Consider the following 18,088-nt stretch of genomic DNA (forward strand, 5'->3'; position numbering starts at 1 on the left):
TTATGGCATATTTATCTAAATGTGTTCTGTTTTCTAACTCTTGCAATTGTAATGATACCAATTATAATTCAAATCTTGCCTTTATAACAATGTGAAACCCGTGCCACTGTTGTACTTAAATTTTACCTAGTCTTTTTATTTGAGGGTGAACACACTGAAACAACCTCCTCCCAAGAAAACAACATTGGAAGATCTCCTTGAAGGGACTTTTTGAGGATTTGTTTTAAAATTTCAATTGAGATATTATTTGACATTAAATATACATTTAAATGTTTACAAAGAAATATGCAGAATTTTGTCTGAGAAATAAAAGGACACTTATTTTATAATTTGTCTTAAATCTCATGTTAAAAAAATCGTGAGAAAATCGTATCGTGAAAGTAGTATTGTGAATCTTATAGCATCGTGAGTTGAGTGAATCGTTACATCCCTACTGCACGCGCTCCGTCCTAGAATGGCGCCCAGGCTAAAACATTTCAAAAAAATATACAAAAGTATCACGTAATGATACAGCGAGACACGAGCCATATATGGAAAGTGTTCAGATGGCATACTATAAGGTTTTGTGAGAAAGAAACCGTATTATTCAGCCCAAATACTGAGCTTGGCCGTTACGCTTACTATAACTTGTCATGGTACCCAGGATAAGCACACACACTATTTTGAGAAATCAGGCTCAATAGAAACAAACGCGACTTTCGTCTTTTCTATAAGGTATATGATAAGAAATAATACTATAAATAAAACCTCCTGAAGTGAATATTGTGAACCGGTTGTCATGACAACATTGCGTGAAGGGCTGCTGAGTCAGTGCTGACGGCTCGCATTCATCACAGGAACACGCACAGAGTAACGGCCGTGCTCAGTGTTTTGGCTGAATAATACGGTTTCCTTCTCACAAAACCTTATAGTATGCCTCCTGAATACTTTCCATATATGGTGCGCGTCTCACTGTATCATTATGTGATACATTTGTATATTTTTTGTAATGTTTTAGCCTGGGCGCCATTCACTGCCATTATAGGAAGGAGTGCGTGCAGGACTGTTTAAAAAATGTCTACTTTTGAGGACATAGGGCATTAGAATAACAGCAGGGTGAGTAAAAGATGGCTTTTTATTTTTATTTCAGGGTAAACAATCCCTTTAAAAAGTCAAAATGGTTGAGAATCACTGCTTTAAGCCATTTTAGGGCAGCTTAAATTTCAAGATAATAATTTTTCAGCTATATCACCCAGCTCTGACTGGCACAGTTGCAGATTCTTTTATGCTTAACAGCCAGCAATGATGTTCAGTGGGAAACTCACAGCGTGGTAACCGCAGCCAACTTTCCGTCTAAAGGCGAAGATTCCATCAGGATCGTTCTCTTCATCCGGCTCTGATGCTGGAGACTTCAGAAGAGAAAAAAAAGGAGAAAAAGACCTTATATACTATTATACCTTCTGACAAAAATCATTTTAACGTATTTTGAGTAAAACCTCTAAATAAGACACATCTACATGCGCATGTGTACCCAAACACTGATTGTGTACTGACCAGTGGGTAATCCTCCTCTCCAGAGCTGTGGAAGTCGTACTGTTTAATGTCTGCCTTGACGATGGTTTGCTGTCGCTCTGGCCGACAAGGCTGGCGAAATGCATCAAGTTTGGGCCTCTTGTTGTACTTCTTATGACAACGCACAAAGTCAAAGTGAGGCTCTGGCTTGACTGTGAAGGGGTGGAGGTGTTTGGGCCCAGATTTGTGTGACTGAAGGAAAGAGACAGAAGAAATGGTTTTATAATTATCACTGAGCACATTCAAGCTATTTCAAAGATCTTTTCCCTCCTACTGTTGGCCTTTACCTTAATTTTGCTCTCTGCCTTGTGCCGATTGCTCATGGGTAAGGATGTGGGTGCAGGATAAATGGTTTTCTCTGCCAGAGGTACAGTGACTTCATTCAAAATCTCTCCTGAGAAGTCTCCAATTTGATATCTAAAACAAGGAGAAACAAATGTAAAAACAACTTTGCATTTTTAAAAAATATATTATTTAAAGCTTAAGACCAGATGAGAGAGATGAGTCACTTTACATAAAACAGACTGTTAAGTGATACATAACAGTTTATTTAAATTCGAATTTGCAACGACAGACATCGTCTCAAAAGAGTAACGTTGACAAACCTTTTTTCAAACACCTCCAGCGTCAGATGCAGCAGCTCTCGCTTGCTCTTTTCTCTCTTCTTGATCATCTCCAGGATGCTCATGGTTCGGCTGAACTCTCTTCTCAGCTTCAGCATCTTTTCATAAGATGCCTCGTCATTCTTGCGATTCTACAGAGACAGCATAACAGAGAGACGGATGGTTCCGGTAGGTGTTCACACTTCTATTGAGGGGAAAATGTGATCTTTATTAGGGACATATGTGTGTGTGTGTGTGGTGTGTGAGTGTGTATGTATGCATGTGTATATAAATAAGGGTTTTTCCTACATTGAAAATATTTTTGGCATTTACGATACCTGCCATTCTGCAGTAGTGATACGCCTACTTTAAAACACTGCCATGAATGTTTGTGTAAGCACTCTGTGAAGAGCGTCAAATGTTTTATTCACAACATGGCGCATGAACGAAATGGCCACTCAGATGCGTTCAAGTTAGGCAGCTCAAAACAGCAGAGTTTTTGTTCAGCGCTTTCATTATAACCAATGAAGCACAATGTCAATAAGAGATTCATATGCACAGCATATACAGCTTTACTGATTATAACGGGAGTTTTCGCAAAAGTGCAGCTTTGTGTACCTTGCATAACTGACAGCTTCAGTGATTTTAATGGCAGCAATCTTTGCTCGTTTATATAGAATATATTAGGGATGGGACGGTATGAACATTTTCTATCACGATTATAGTGAGCAAAATTATCACGATTTTGTTCAAATGAGATGAGAGTGTTCAAAAAGAACTGATGCACACACTGAAAACATTTCAACAAGATTTATATTTTAAAAACAACAAATAAAACAAGCTGCTCTCTGCACGTTTTAAGCAAGATTCTATTCTGTGGCATTTCCTTCCTTATAATGACCGTCGTCAATAGCAACGTATTATAACAGCACACATGTATCACAACGGACACGCCCTCTCGTTGCATTCAAATGTAACTTGCCGTCTTGCGTTTTTAATTGGTTTTAAAGTGAAATCAGAGGACTTTACTATTAATACTACTATAATATTGTTGTGATCATCTTGTCTGGACGATTGTTTTGTACGCTGTACAAAATGGATCTATAAACAGGTAAGATTTAAAACAATCTCAATTCAATATGTTCCCGTAATTATTTATGTGATAAAAAAAATCTGTGTAATAAGTGTACAATGAATATACATTACTATCCCTTAAATGTCACCCATAATAGTCTTGTTTGAACTTGGCTCATCTTTGTTTGTCTTTGGCTCAAAGCCATTTGCTGAAAACTTTTCTTCGTCGAAGCTTCCTGTTAATTTCAAGTGAGTGAGATAAAATATTTCAACTCAAAACAACATTTTATGTCCAATTATTTCCCAGATGTAATTTTTGGTATTGAGGTCAAATTAACTTGCCTTGCGTTTGCTATACAACAGTGGGTGATGGTCACGAAGACAACTCAGCAGATTTTAAGTGTTTCCCCCTATTGCAGCGACTTTCTTTTTGCATGTTCTGCAGACAGGGTGACCATCCTCGATTAGTTTCCCTCAGGACTTTTGTAAAAGCCAAAATATGACCACACCTCAGATTTGGTCCTTTTAGAAGGCTGAAAAATCTCCAGAGCGCTGTCACTGCCTTCCGGCATTTCTTCTTGTTAAAAAAACAATGTTGCGTGCTGCGTCTGCGTCAGATTCTGGCTGGACAGGTTATACCGCGAGTTTTCAAAATCGTGATCATCAAACAGGGTTTTAATGATAATTAAATTTTAAACGATAATAATAACTGTCAGTACATTTTATTGTGGTTTATCGTGAAACCGGTAACCGCCCCATTCCTATATATATATATATATATATATATATATATATATATATATATATATATATATATATATATATTAGGGCCGGGACTTTAACGCGTTAATTAAGATTAATTAATCACGGGACTTTAACGCGTTAATTAAGATTAATTACGCAAAAAATAAATAACAATTTTAAACCACACTTATTTTTGCACTGCGGAACGTTTTTCAATGAATGAGTTTCGACGGACCGATTATACTGGAGCACCAACTAGCGTTCTTGACTTCCGACAATAACAAACCACAGTGAACATGAACGAAGAAGCTGACGAAACCGCTTTGCTTGGCCCCACGGATGTGAAATTTTGTTTTAAAAAACCAAATGATTGAATCGTCGACAAGAGCAATGTTGTGTGCAAGCTATGCAACAAGGAATTTGCGTATCACCGTAGCACATCGAGCCTCAAATATCACCTCAACGCAAAACACATAGGAGTTATCGTGGACGTTAGCCCGACTCCGAGTAAAGTTACAAGGTCCAATGTTCTGAATGTACTTGAAAGTATTGTGTTTTACTTAAAAAAACATAGCTTACAGAAGGTCTACCTATCTATAGGCTACCTGAATTTCTGAAATGTACTGTATTTCTAAATATGCTATTGCTACACTTAATGGCAAACATTGCACTGGTCTGCTGGACTGAAATAAATAAACAATATTTTGTTGATTAAGCTTATGTATAGAGTCATTATTCAATGGTATACTAAAAATCCATGTGAAAAAAATTACTTCTCACTGTTCTCAGGTCAAATATTTATATGCAATTAAAATGCGATTAATTTCAATTAATTAATTACAAAGCCTCTAATTAATTAGATTAATTTTTTTATTCGAGTCCCGACCCTAATATATATATATATATATATAAGGGCTCCAGACTGCGACCAATTAGTCGCATTTTGCAACCTTTTTTGGATTAAAAGTGTGTAGCCTATGCTGTGTCGAAGCACGGTGATCAAAAATAAATTGGCGCAAACGTGATTGAATATGACAGGTTTGGGTCTCGTTAATCTATTAAAAATTTCAATAACTACCGATTGATTTTGCATATCTATCAGAAATTAAGATCTATTAGTTTCATTGTAAATAGTGGTCAAATATCAAAGCTATCTAATCCATTTAATACTTCAAAAGCTCAAGGTTAAATCAGAATATTTATATTGTAACAGCCGTCAAATGGTCTATATACTGAATAGCTCCACTGTGGTTTGCTACTGATGTCTCAATGAAATTGATTTTTTTTTTATCTCAATTTTAGCCATTAATTATATCATTCAGCATTACAGTATAATTGAAAGCTATACATTTTAACATGTATCAGGCTTCATTTGACTCATTTAAGAGTGTGCTTGTGAAGACACTCAATAAAACAGGCCTTTTGGCATCATTTTGTGTTTTGTCCGTTCAAGAGCTGTCTGAAGTGGCTTTCTGTGTACACGATTGTGTGTGTCACAGACAGGAGATTTATGTGTCGCAAGGATGTTTGATGCACAAATGTATACAAAATATTGAATTTGGAAGGTAAAAACAAGTCCTGCTTGAATGCCCTTTGACAATACTGCATGAAAAAACAGAGCAAATGCATACCTTCCTAGTCTGCATCTTTTCTGTGCGACGCCTGAAGGCCACGTAAGCATCGTTGTTGGTGGAGCCATCTCTCTTCTCCTGCTTGATTTGTGGGATGAGCGACGGGCCCCGGCAGTTTTTCCTCTTCCTCACCCAGTAGTCATACACTGACTTTAACAGGTAGTCATCTTCATTTAGCAGCAGCTTGGCCTCCTGAAGAGTGACTAACTACAAAATAATTATTGAAAGAGAGACAGAGGAATGCATGTGAATAAAAGTAAAATATGTGGAGGTGTATTTTAGATCAGTTCTCAACTTGTGTAATCAAAAACAACTCAAAACTCTTGCAATCAAAATATAAGTATGTAATTGTGCAAATTTAGAACAACAAAAAGGGAGAACATTTTCAATAAAAAAAAATTTATATCCAAGACCAGTTTGTAACTAACTATAAAATCGAGCTACATCAGACAGATGTCGTGACATCCTCATTCTTGAAAATCATGAACAAAACGGGTAAAAAAAATAAGACAAGGACACTACATACTGGGTTTAGAGCATGGTTCATATTGTTGGGCAAAAGTTTGGTGTCAGTAAGATTTTTTTAAATAAATGTATTATTTTATTCAAGCAAGGACATTAAATTGATAAAAGTGACAGTAAAGAAATTGAAAGTTTCTTGAGCTCCAAATCAGCATATTGGAATGATTTCTGAAGGATCATGTGACACTGAAGACTTGCAATTGATTTCCAGGAGCATTTTATTTATTTATAAGTGCAATTTTATATCATTACCTGTGTTGTCGTTTGTCACATAAATTTAACCAATTACTTAAACAGCATCTGAAATAGCATAAATGTTTATGTACACTGACTGTTTAATGTTACTCAAATTATAAAATTAACAGGAAATCTTTATTAGTCATTAATGTCAGTTAACCCTCTGAACCCGACAAACGCACCCGCACGTTTGGTTAATATGATTTGGTATGTTTACGAAGTTTGAAAGTTTGCTTAACCAATATTATCACTTAAAGTGCCCATATTTTGCTATTTTAAAGTTTCCTAATTTTGTTTTGGAGGTCTCCAACAAGACTTTTACATGCATCAAAGGTCTCATTTTCTCATAATATACATTGCACATCACCACAATGTTCAATGATTCTCAAACGACTCAATGGATGAATCCGTCTCTCTAAATCCCTCCTTTCCGTGAGCCTACTCTGCTCTGATTGGTCAGACGGCCCAGTCTGTTGTGATTGGTCTACCGCATACAGCGTATAACTGAACTCCCACTCTGTCTGGGGGCTTCCTAAAGCGATTGTACATACTGTAAAGACAGTAATGATGACGTTGATTTTACATAAATCCCAGCGTGAGTCTGAATTGATGATGAAACAATGGAAGAACTAGTTATTCAACCCGAACATTGAGCATGATGTTTCTTAGTGATGCTACTCAGTTTGAGGTACATTATGAGGTGTTTCAACTGTATTTCCTCAACATTAGTAAGTGTGCTTCCATCAACAAACCTGTGTGTGTGTGTGTGTGTGTGTGTGTGTGTGTGTGTGTGTGTGCGTGTGTGTCTAATGTATTGCGGTGCACATGTGGGAACTGTATCAATAACGGTGCATACGTTAGCCTAGCTGATGTAAACATAAACGTTTGCAAAACAAATCTTGCTCCACCCTTTTTTCTTTACTCAAAGTAGTAAGAATGACAGACAATCTGCATTAATAGACACAGTTTTAGGTAATACTGCAGCCCACAGCTGATTTACAGTAGTATTACAGTAAGACAGTAATAACGCGAGTTAGCTGGTTAGTCAGATACACAACAGCTCTTTAAACATATATTCTATTACATAAATATTTTGATGAATTTCCCAAAACTTTCTGGTTTATTTATTTTTCCAAAAATTTCCAGGCTTGGAAATTGCCAGTTTTTTCATGACCGTATGAACCCTGAATTTAAAATAACTGTTTTCTGTTTGAATATATTTTAAAATGTAAATAATTCCTGTAATGCAAATCTGAATGTTCAGCATGATTTCTCCAGTCGTCAGTGTTACATGATCCTTCAGAAATCAGTCTAATATGCTGATTTGCTGCTCAAGAAACATTATTATTATTATTATCATCATCAATGTTGAAAACAGTTGTGTAGATTCCATTTCAAATAAATGCTGTTCATTTGAACTTTCTATCCATCAAAGAGTACTGAAAAAATTGACACAACTGATCATCAGAAATGTTTCTTGAGCAGCAAAACAAGCATATTAGAATTATTTCTGAAGGATCATGTGACACTGAAGACTGGAGTAATGATGCTGAAAATTAAGCTTAGCATCACAAAAATACATTACATTTTAAAATATATTTAAATAAAAACAGTTATTATAAATTGTAATATTTCAGGATATTGCTGTTTGTTTTGTATTTTTAATCAAATAAATGTAGCCTTGGGAATAATAAGAGACTTCTTTCAAAAACTTACCATTCTCAAACTATTATATATTGTTGCATTATACATCGATATATATATGATCTATATATAGGATTGGATTTTGAAAAAATTGTATTGGTGCATCCCTAGTATAATGCATGTTATTACTAGGGATGGGAATTTTTGTCAATTTCTCCTTTCGATCATCGATAGGTCTCAAAAACTAGCACTCAAGTAATTGGGGCGGGGCTTGTGCGGGGGGCGGGGCGTCTCCGTCATGGAGATATTAAATTATTTGAAGAGTGTTACGAAAATTATTGTTGACAAATACAAACATCACATGTCTATGAAAACATGAACATGTGACTAGAAAAAATAACTGCTAGATTATGATGCATACATTTTTTTGAAAAAGAAACATCTAAAAACAAAATAACCATCTCAAATAACCCAATCAATAATAATGGGCATTGTAATTGAACTGAAACTGTGAATAAACAGCATACTACATAGCTTTGCTAGCAGGTTAATAAACTCAACCAAACACACTCTATATTAGATTAATCAGTGTGTAGGCTATACTTGCATCAGCACAAAAGGACACGAATGCGCACGTGAACTTGGCCGTGCTAGTTTACATATTTTGAATGTGCTCTTCCCTTAACAACAACGCTGATACACGGGCAACTAAAGCACAGATAATTTACAACACTATTACAATTCTGTTCTCATTATAATGTTATGTACATGACAGATTGGCCTATCTAAAAAGATTATAGGCTAACCGTCTCAAATAACCTAAAGTTGATAATGTCGGGCATTGCATGTGAGCTGAAACTGAAGAGAATGAACACCAGTTGGTAACGGCAGCGCTTTACTAGCTGGTTATTAAACTCAACCAAACGTGTCCATATGAGATTAATCAGATATGGACAACATAAAAGTAATCTTACTACTTGCATCTGCAGAAAAGGACGCGGATGCGCACATGAACTTCAACGCGCTTGTGTATTTTCTTTAACAGCTGATACACGGGGAACTAAAGAACAGATAATTTACAACATTCTATTACAATCTTGTTTTCATTATAATGCGATGTATATGACAGATTAGCGCTGCACATCTTGCACTTAACTGTATTTCATGATCACAGTGATTCCAGGCATCACTGCAGTGCGCTTCACTTTATTTCGCCGGTCTGGAAGGCGTGCTGTCTAACGCTAACCAATCAAACCTCAGTTACTGCCCCAATGCCACAATAACCAATCAGAAAAATAGACAAATATATTTGTTAAAGTCAGGGCGATCATCGCTTTCATGATCGATTGTCGCTGTCACGTTCGAGTACTCGAGTACTCGATCACTGTTGCCCATCCCTAGTTATTACCTGGTTGGTGCTGGCTTTCTCTAACCGGTCCATCATGGTCTCAAACTGTACAGGTCTGAGCTCCATCTTGCGGTTGAGTCTGTTCAGTAAAGTCTCGTCCTCTGAGTCCATATCATAGTCAGGCAGCTCGTTATCCAAACCCAGAGCTGGTGCGGAGTAACAGGTACAGGTCAGATTGAGGTCAAATTAAAATTCAAAATCACATTTTATTTATATGTTTAAACCAAGAAATGTAATATCCAATGGGATTTGAGGTAGACATCACTCACGCTGGATGTGAATGAGCTGTTTGGGGATGCGGAACTCTCCTTTGTAAAGGCGGTCGTAATAGGTGATGTTACTCTCTGCCTCTGGCACAGGGATGACCATGCTTTCCTTCTTCTCCCTGAACACCTGCTGGGCGGAGATGGCCCTCTGGAGATGGTGCTCCTGAAACACACCATGAGAGATAGAGTCAGGAAAGCGAATTCTGCATTGACAAATGTGTGTTTATATAGCTCATATATAGCACAAAATATTTCCATTAGCAAATGAGGCCATTTAGTTAAGCCGAAACTGATGTAGCTGGACTCAGCAATAAGGAAAAGTTTAAAAACCTCACACAGAAGTGAAAATAAGAATTGGGCAAGTACAACTTCTAATGAAGCTGAGAACAGCAACGTGATGAAACCCACTGCAATGGCTTACGCAGCTCGCAAGCATACAAATGAACTAAGTTGTTCAGATTACTTTTGGATTCATAAGATAGTTACTGTGGAAGACTGTTCAATAATAGGGGAGCAGTTCATTAGCAGGTAGGTCAGGAGAGCAAATGCAATCTGTGGCAAACAAAAGCAGCACATAACTCTTCTTTTTAACTAGGGTTGGGAAATGAAAAATCGATTCCAATTCTGGAATCTGGTCAGGATTCTGATACTTGTAATGAAATTATAATTTCGATTCGGCTTATCGATACCTGTGTGTGCATTCTAATGAGATTTCAAACCATTTTCAATTTCATTTAGTCTGTGCTGTTTTCTGTTGATGTGCAGAGTGAACAAAACTTCACTGAACATTTGTAGAGCGGCTGACATCCAATAATCGCAAAAAAGGTTTGTACTTTGTTACTTTTAATATGAAGCAAAGTCTCAAATTTAATTGTTTACATTCAGTCATAAAATCAACTGAATTTTAATGTCATTTTGGCACTCTTTAATAGGGGTGCATCGATCCGACTTTTTCAGTCCCGATACCGATACCGATGCCTGGGCTTTGTGTATCTGTCGATACCCGATACCGATCTGATATATTGTTGAATTAATAATAAACTGTATATCTTCCACCTTATACCTTCCTTGAAGAGACTAAAGGCACCAGACTTTACTAACTAAACATAACTAAGACAAAATAACAGATGTATGTAAGGTGTCGAATTCTTATTTATTTAAAAAACAATTGTGCATTCAAATCTAAAATAGAATGTAATCTAACTTCTTTAAATAAATAAAATGTAGCAGTGGAAACAAAAAACAGTGTATTGGTCAAACATACAATAGTAATCTGACAGTTACCAAACATTTTTTACACTACAGATAATTGTTTTGGTATATAATCATATCAATATTAAAAAGTAGCATTACAAATTAACAAATAGTCTAATTTTCTGCCATATGCAATTTAATAAAAATTTTCAGCTAGCTAATAACAACTTTGTTCTGGTTTCACCTCACTCCAGATTAAATGATTGTAGGCTAGGCCTATTTATTTTACTACACATTGTCAACAGAAATAAGATGAAATACTGTTGATAATTAAAAATAATTCTTACTACCCACTCTTGCTAAATTGGGTAAGCACACTTGTGTTCTCATTTCAGTTGCGTTCTGAGTAAATTAATAAACTGAGTTCATGAGTTCAGTGTTGGACAGATCAGTTGTTCTGGCCAGTCGTTAAAATGATTCGGTTCAAAGGAGTCATTAGGTCACGAATCGGACATTAGCAGACGCGTTGTGTGCGAATCCCGTCTGTTAGAACATCGCGAAAGATGTCAACACACAGAAAACACTTCATAACTGGATATAATTTGTCTCCCGCTTATTGAAAGTATGCTTTATGTCAGCTGGTCAGAGAAGAGTCAATGTTTTTTGAGCGCAATTCACACCCAGTGATAATTCAAGGACAAAATTGTCCGAATGTGTCACGTGCAACATGGTTTCGGTCTTCCGAGCTTTTGATTTGGATTAATATGTGAAATATGAGAGCGAACACTGATTATTTTGAAGACCCAGAGAGCGCGCGCGGGGGAGGAGCTCTCAGATCGGTCTCTCTGTCACTCAGTCACAAGCGCAGCATCTGTTCTACATCACTCGTAAATCACAATAACTCATCAAATTAGGCTTTGGCCGTCAAAAAAATGTCAATGCAGGAAAGACCCTGACTTTGCAGTAATACCCTCGAAACAGCGACGAACTAGTTGGCGTGGCAAGCGTGAAATATCTCCTCCACACAGCCGACTCTCTGGCTCGCTCCCTTCTAGCATGCGACACACGTGAAGCTGACGAATGACGTAGGTTCTGCTGCGACGGAAAAAAACACCTGGATCGGCTTGTGGATCTGTTCATTTTTCCGATCCCCGATCCAGCTATTTTGTCAGTATCGCGGCCGATATCCGATCCTAATATCGGATCGGTGCACCCCTACTCTTTAATATGACCTCTCTTTACTACATCACAAAATCAACATGGGTGAACATCAGAAGGTATGCTAAAAGATACATTCGGGTCTCATGAAATCATGTAGTCTCATGTAATAAATCAATCGGGTCTCATGTAATCGCTCAACTAGTGTTTCAACCAGTGAAAGACATCAATAAAACAGCCTGTAGGCTATACAATCACTTAACTTTACAATCATTTCACTTAACTTTACAATCACTTCACTTACCTTTACAAATCACTTCACTTTTCCAATCACTTCACTTAACTTTACTTTACAATCACTTCATTTAACTTTACAATAACTTAACTTTACAATCACTTCACTTAACTTAACTTTACAATCACTTCACTTAACTTAACTTTACAATCACTTCACTTAACTTAACTTTACAATCACTTCACTTAACTTTACAATTACCTCACTTAACTGTACAATCACTTCACTTAACTCAACTTTACAATCCCTTCACTTTACTTTACAATCACTAAACTATACATTTACCTCAAGAAAGGTATTCAATGTCATAAACTCAGTTAGTTAGAAAAAAAAAAACTCATTTTGCTGAATATTTTGCACTGTATTACATATTCATTATATTTTTAGTTAACCTGTTAGTGATGTCTTCATTATTTAATGTATGTTTTAATAAAACTGTCATGAAAACAAGTTATTACAGTTTATTGTCCTTTAAATGCTTATATTTCCCCACAAAGTTTACCAAAAGAGTACGATTCTGTTACAATTTTTTTTTTTTTAAATACCTTTCATGTGTAACTCAGTTTTAGCTATTTGAGTGTTGATCATTAAAAAAAAAAAAAAGTTTGAATAATTGATTATTCGTTTATTTTCAGTTTCGGCCCAGAATTTTCATTTCGGTGCATCCCTAGTAACAGTATATTGGATCGTGCATGAGGATAGCCTAATAAACATGCTGTCTGTATCATTAACATTAAACAAACAACAAAAGAAAAAGAAAATCAGTAAAAAAAAAAAAAAACATACAGCTCTCCAGTTAGGGTTGGAAATGTCAAGATATGTGGGCAAAAATGCTCCTGATAGTTTGACAATGTGACAAGCAAGAATGACTTGCCACCGACGTGGAGAGACTCTTTCTTCCTGGGCATAAGTTGCACGTTATATAAACATTCTTACCTTTCACCTCAATGAGCGAAAAGTAGCATTTATACTTCCAGTTTGCGAAAGCTACCTTTGAAGTCGTTGGACTTGGTGTGTGTGACTGTGCATATGCGTGTGCGTCATAGGTGTGTGCGTGTGAATTCAACCTATCAACCTCAACCTTGTCTCCCACCCACCAATCATCATCAGTTATGTGTACAACCCCACCCACCCCCCAACACGCATGGCATGTAGGCCCGCACGCACGCACACCAAACGCTGCTGTAACTTCCCTCCTTCTGCCATCTTTACTCGCGCCGAGTTTTTAAATTCCAGCGGATGATATGCACGAGTCACGACCTGAGTGAGTTTGTGGCTTCGGGAGGGGCGGATGTGCGCGTGCGCGTTTCATTCAGAACGCAAGACAAAATAAGAGTGTTCTTGCAAAACAGAGCATGGCAAAATAATCGTTTTCTCGATTGTACCATCTTGGTGATCGTTGGGAGCCGAAATCAAAATTCAATTAACTAATTGCACAGCCCTAATAGAGAAGTGATGGGTTATTGCCCATTGATCACGCCTCTTGTGGTCTGATTAGTTGAAGGACTATACAATTGTGTACAGAGTCATTTAATTTATGCTCGTTGATTACGCCTCTTGTGCAGTAGAAAATACATAGCAAACTCCCCAGACCAATGTTCAATCTTAAATTGAACTTGGTCTGGTGATAGCAGACAACAAATACAACAGAACAAACATAAATGAAAAACAGTTATTTTCAGGTCTAAGCGTGATTTTACAGAAATAGTAATCAAATGTACAATATCCCTTCATTGTCTTCACTGTATAAAAATAGATTTACCCTTATTAAAGTTATTCAGTCAAGAGCAGTGAGTAATTTTTTGTCTATCTTTTGTCATCTCATCTTTTATGAGAAAACGCTTCCCTGCCGTTGCGCTATTACACATCTCTTGAACGAGTACAGAATCGCCTGATAAAAAACAAGCGAAGAAGAAGCAGAAACGAGCTCTCATATAAGCAGATGCATATACAAAATAATGCAATCTTCAACATTAAACCGCATATAAATAAAAACGGCTATGTTATTAAATGAAATGTCGACCCAGGACGAGCTATAGAACTGTGAAGCTTTGGGGGTGTTGATGGACTCAATCTACTCCATCTGTGTTTTGATCATCGTTATGAATCCAATCTGTATGCAGTCTTTGACAAAAAACGCAATTTAACACAATGCTTAAAATGTTGCTTTTTTTCCCATGAAACTTACCCACATTCAAGTATTGATAAAAATGTTTTGATATATTGCATGTTCAGATATACTTTTGAATTGAAACAAATTCTCAGATTTCAAATTACATTTGATGCATTTCAAATTTTTACGTTTTGCCGCTGTTTAATGTGGTGTGACAGATCGCAGTAGTGACAGATCGCGCGAAGCTCACATGAACGGATCATCACCTCCGCTTTAATACCAGTTACAGCACGAAATAAACATGAATGAACGTCTGAAGGTATGTTAAAAGATACAGTGGGGAAAACAAGTATTTGATAAAAAAATCCAGAAAATCACATTGTATGATTTTAAAGTAATTAATTTGCATTTTATTGCATGACACAAGTATTTGATACATCAGAAAAGCAGAACTTAATATTTGGTACAGAAACCTTTGTTTGCAGAGATCATACGTTTCCTGTAGTTCTTGACCAGGTTTGCACACACTGCAGCAGGGATTTTGGCCCACTCCATACAGACTAGAGCTGCAACTAACGATAATTTTTTCTGTCGACTAATCTAACGATTATTTTTTCGACTAGTCGACTAATCTAACGATTATTTTTCCGGATTCATTTTATGATTCTTTTTTTACTGATTATTGTATTTCAAAGAGGGTAGTGAATTTGTATATTATTTTAACATGAAATCAATGAATGATGACAATATTAATTGTATTTCAGGAAGGGTAGTGTACATAGTATGCCATTTTATAATTAAATATATGGACACAAGAAGCATTTTAAACATCATTTATAATGATACTACTCATCATAAAATGTATACAGAGTAGGCCTAATTAGGAAAAGTTGTTTACTATAGTAGTTGAGTATGATTTACTTATTGATTTGTGTCAATAGTAAACGAAAATGCACTTGTATTTATCAGCAAAAGGTTCATATACAGGAGCTTTCAGCATAGTTTTAATGTATAACTAGTCGTCTATTTTGAAGATATACATGTGCATAAACAACGACTAAAGCTGCCAGAAGTTTTTGCCCAAATTTCAAAGACATATTTAAATGATTAAAGCTAGAGGCATATCTTAACTTTAATGTTACTTTAATCATGTAAACTACCTATATACAGCATGTTATTATGCATATGTGTTTGGGACAGAGGTGAACCAGGTCGCATTTACAGCAGATATATGCACCCCATAATAAATAAAAGCACGAGACGTACTGGGGTCGGAGAAGAACACCGGAAAATGTGACCGTCTGTTGCAATACACGCGCCACGGTTCAACTGCGCGAGACGAACACTGGCAGCAGGGTTGCCAGGTTTTCACAACAAAACCCACCCATTCGTTACTCAAAACTAGCCCAAAACAAGCCCAATCGCGTTTCGGGGAGGTTCTCCGGTAAACATCGCGTTCGGGGGGTTAACTATGTGGGTTTTTTTTGCAGGGCTGCCAGATAAAATTCTCATTCCCGGGGATAAATATCACATAATTGGGAGCGCTTCAACCCGCAGACATGAGACACAGCCCGCGGCGGAAAAAACGCGGACTTGGCAACACTGACTGGCAGAGTGAAAGCTCTCGCTCTCCACGCGCACAGCTTCTGCTCTGCCACCGCGTGCAGTGTGAACCGGCGTTACAGAGCAAACAAAGCACAGTTTTATTCGGCTTCTGTTTAAAGTAGTCCCACACTTTTGAATGTCGCGGTCTGGCTTTATATGATAAATTATCATTTTCACTATGCCCGGGAGCAGAAGCTGCCATTATTCTAGATCTTCTGTTCTATTCTAGAAAGTAAATAATGTGCCGCCGACGCGTCGACGCATTTTCGTAGTCGACGTCGTCGACGCGTCGTTGCAGCCCTAATACAGACCATCTCCAGATCCTACAGGTTTCGGGGCTGTCGCAGGGCAATACGGACTTTCAGCTCCCTCCAAAGATTTTCTATTGGGTTCAGGTCTGGAGACTCCAGAACCTTGAGATGCTTCTTACGGAGCCACTCCTTAGTTGCCCTGGCTGTGTGTTTCGGGTCGTTGTCATGCTGGAAGACCCAGCCACGATCCATCTTCAATGCTCTAACTGAGGGAAGGAGGTTGTTGGCCATGATCTCGCAATACATGGCCCCCATCCATCCTCCCCTCAATACGGTGCAGTCGTCGTGTCCCCTTTGCAGAAAAGCATCCCCAAAGAATGATGTTTACACCTCCACGCTTCACGGTTGGGTAGGGGTTTTATTTTTTCCCAAATTCAGTTTTTTCCGTTTAAATTTTTGCTTTTCGTTTATCGTTTATCGTTGTTCCGATTCCGATACTAGTATCAGAAATATCACCGATACCACAACAAATTCTGGCATCGGAATCGGCGAATACTTGAACCCATGTACCGATCCAATATAATTTTCTTAAACAAGACCTAGTTATGACCGCAAGCTTTGCTTAACCACTGCACGGTTCTTCTTTGCTACTCGGATTGCATTGCAAACACAGGAAGTTGTGCTGTGTTACCACAAGCAACCCCTGTTTAGAGCAGTGAAGAAGAAGAAATGAAAACGCGTTAGCAGCTTACTGTCTATGGTTAGCAGTATGTCCGCTGTTTAGCAGTATTTCGTCTCTGTGTGGATGGCGGGCGCCCGCGCTCGCTATCTTTGTAATCTCTGCCACTATCAAGCGGCAACCTCCCCCAGTTTCTCTACGTGTATATTCACACTATATGAGGGCACGGACGCATAAACTGTCACTTCATGAGAATTTACCGTTTCATTTGAGAAAACTGTCATATAATGAACACAGACACTGAAATATCTTCATGGCAAACCCGTCAAAATAAAAGTTTGGTTTAAAATTTTTTTAATTGACTGAATATATCAGGCTACTGTTGTACAGTAGACTTAGTAGGGCTGGGTATTGACACAAATTTCACAATTCGATTCGATTTCGATTCACAAGCTTTCGATTTTCGATTCTTTTTTAATCAATTCAATATCGATTATTTTGGATATGTATCAGGTATAGCCTAATACATGGAAAATGTTCTCAAGGAAAACTAATTTCTGAACTAATGTTGTAAACTATGGGAGTCAGTTGATACTACATTAGCCTACTAATATTGAAGGTAAAAATTAACTGATTTGTATACAAACACTTAAAATGACACTAAATTATGTTTTTTAATTATATAATAATAAAGTTAAAATATTAACTTTACAATTTCATAATCATAATTCTACTCCAATTAGAGTATCCAATTACATTTAAAGGGTGGTTGTCATAAAAACTTGCCAGATTTATTAAATACTGAAGAACATTGACAATGAATATCCTATGTAATGTGGTGCATTTAATTAGCAAAATGCTCCTCTATAGAGTAAATTTTTCTAGCTGACTAACGAGTTTATGGACACTGGATATGTTTTTTCTGAGGTAACTGTGACGTTACGTGATATTGTTTACTTGTAAGCCGTTTTACTTGCATCTTTCTGCGGTTGAAACACTGATTGAGCGATTCTATGTGACATGCGGATTTTGGCAAGTTGTCCTGTATCTTTTAACACATTTACAGAAGCTCATTCGTGTTTATTTCACGCTGTTACTGGTATTAAGGCGGAAG

The 18,088-nt window shown here is 37.1% G+C and overlaps 1 protein-coding gene across 2 annotated transcripts in view; it reads right to left on the reverse strand.

The window, feature by feature from the left end:
* epc2 (enhancer of polycomb homolog 2) overlaps positions 1–18,088 on the reverse strand; it is a 48,968-nt gene that overhangs the window by 8,499 nt on the left and 22,381 nt on the right. For both annotated transcript variants that reach the window (XM_079821724.1, XM_079821723.1), the window contains exons 2-8: positions 9,683–9,842; positions 9,414–9,559; positions 5,603–5,809; positions 2,157–2,305; positions 1,839–1,968; positions 1,534–1,743; positions 1,305–1,388 (exon numbers count right to left, since the gene is read on the reverse strand). In XM_079821724.1, the coding sequence (XP_079677850.1) occupies positions 1,305–1,388; positions 1,534–1,743; positions 1,839–1,968; positions 2,157–2,305; positions 5,603–5,809; positions 9,414–9,559; positions 9,683–9,842 (1,086 nt within the window). The remainder of the gene's footprint in view (positions 1–1,304; positions 1,389–1,533; positions 1,744–1,838; positions 1,969–2,156; positions 2,306–5,602; positions 5,810–9,413; positions 9,560–9,682; positions 9,843–18,088) is intronic.

This window comes from Gobio gobio (assembly GCF_949357685.1).
Source record: "Gobio gobio genome assembly, chromosome: 7".
In the NCBI taxonomy this organism is placed as follows: domain Eukaryota; kingdom Metazoa; phylum Chordata; class Actinopteri; order Cypriniformes; family Gobionidae; genus Gobio; species Gobio gobio.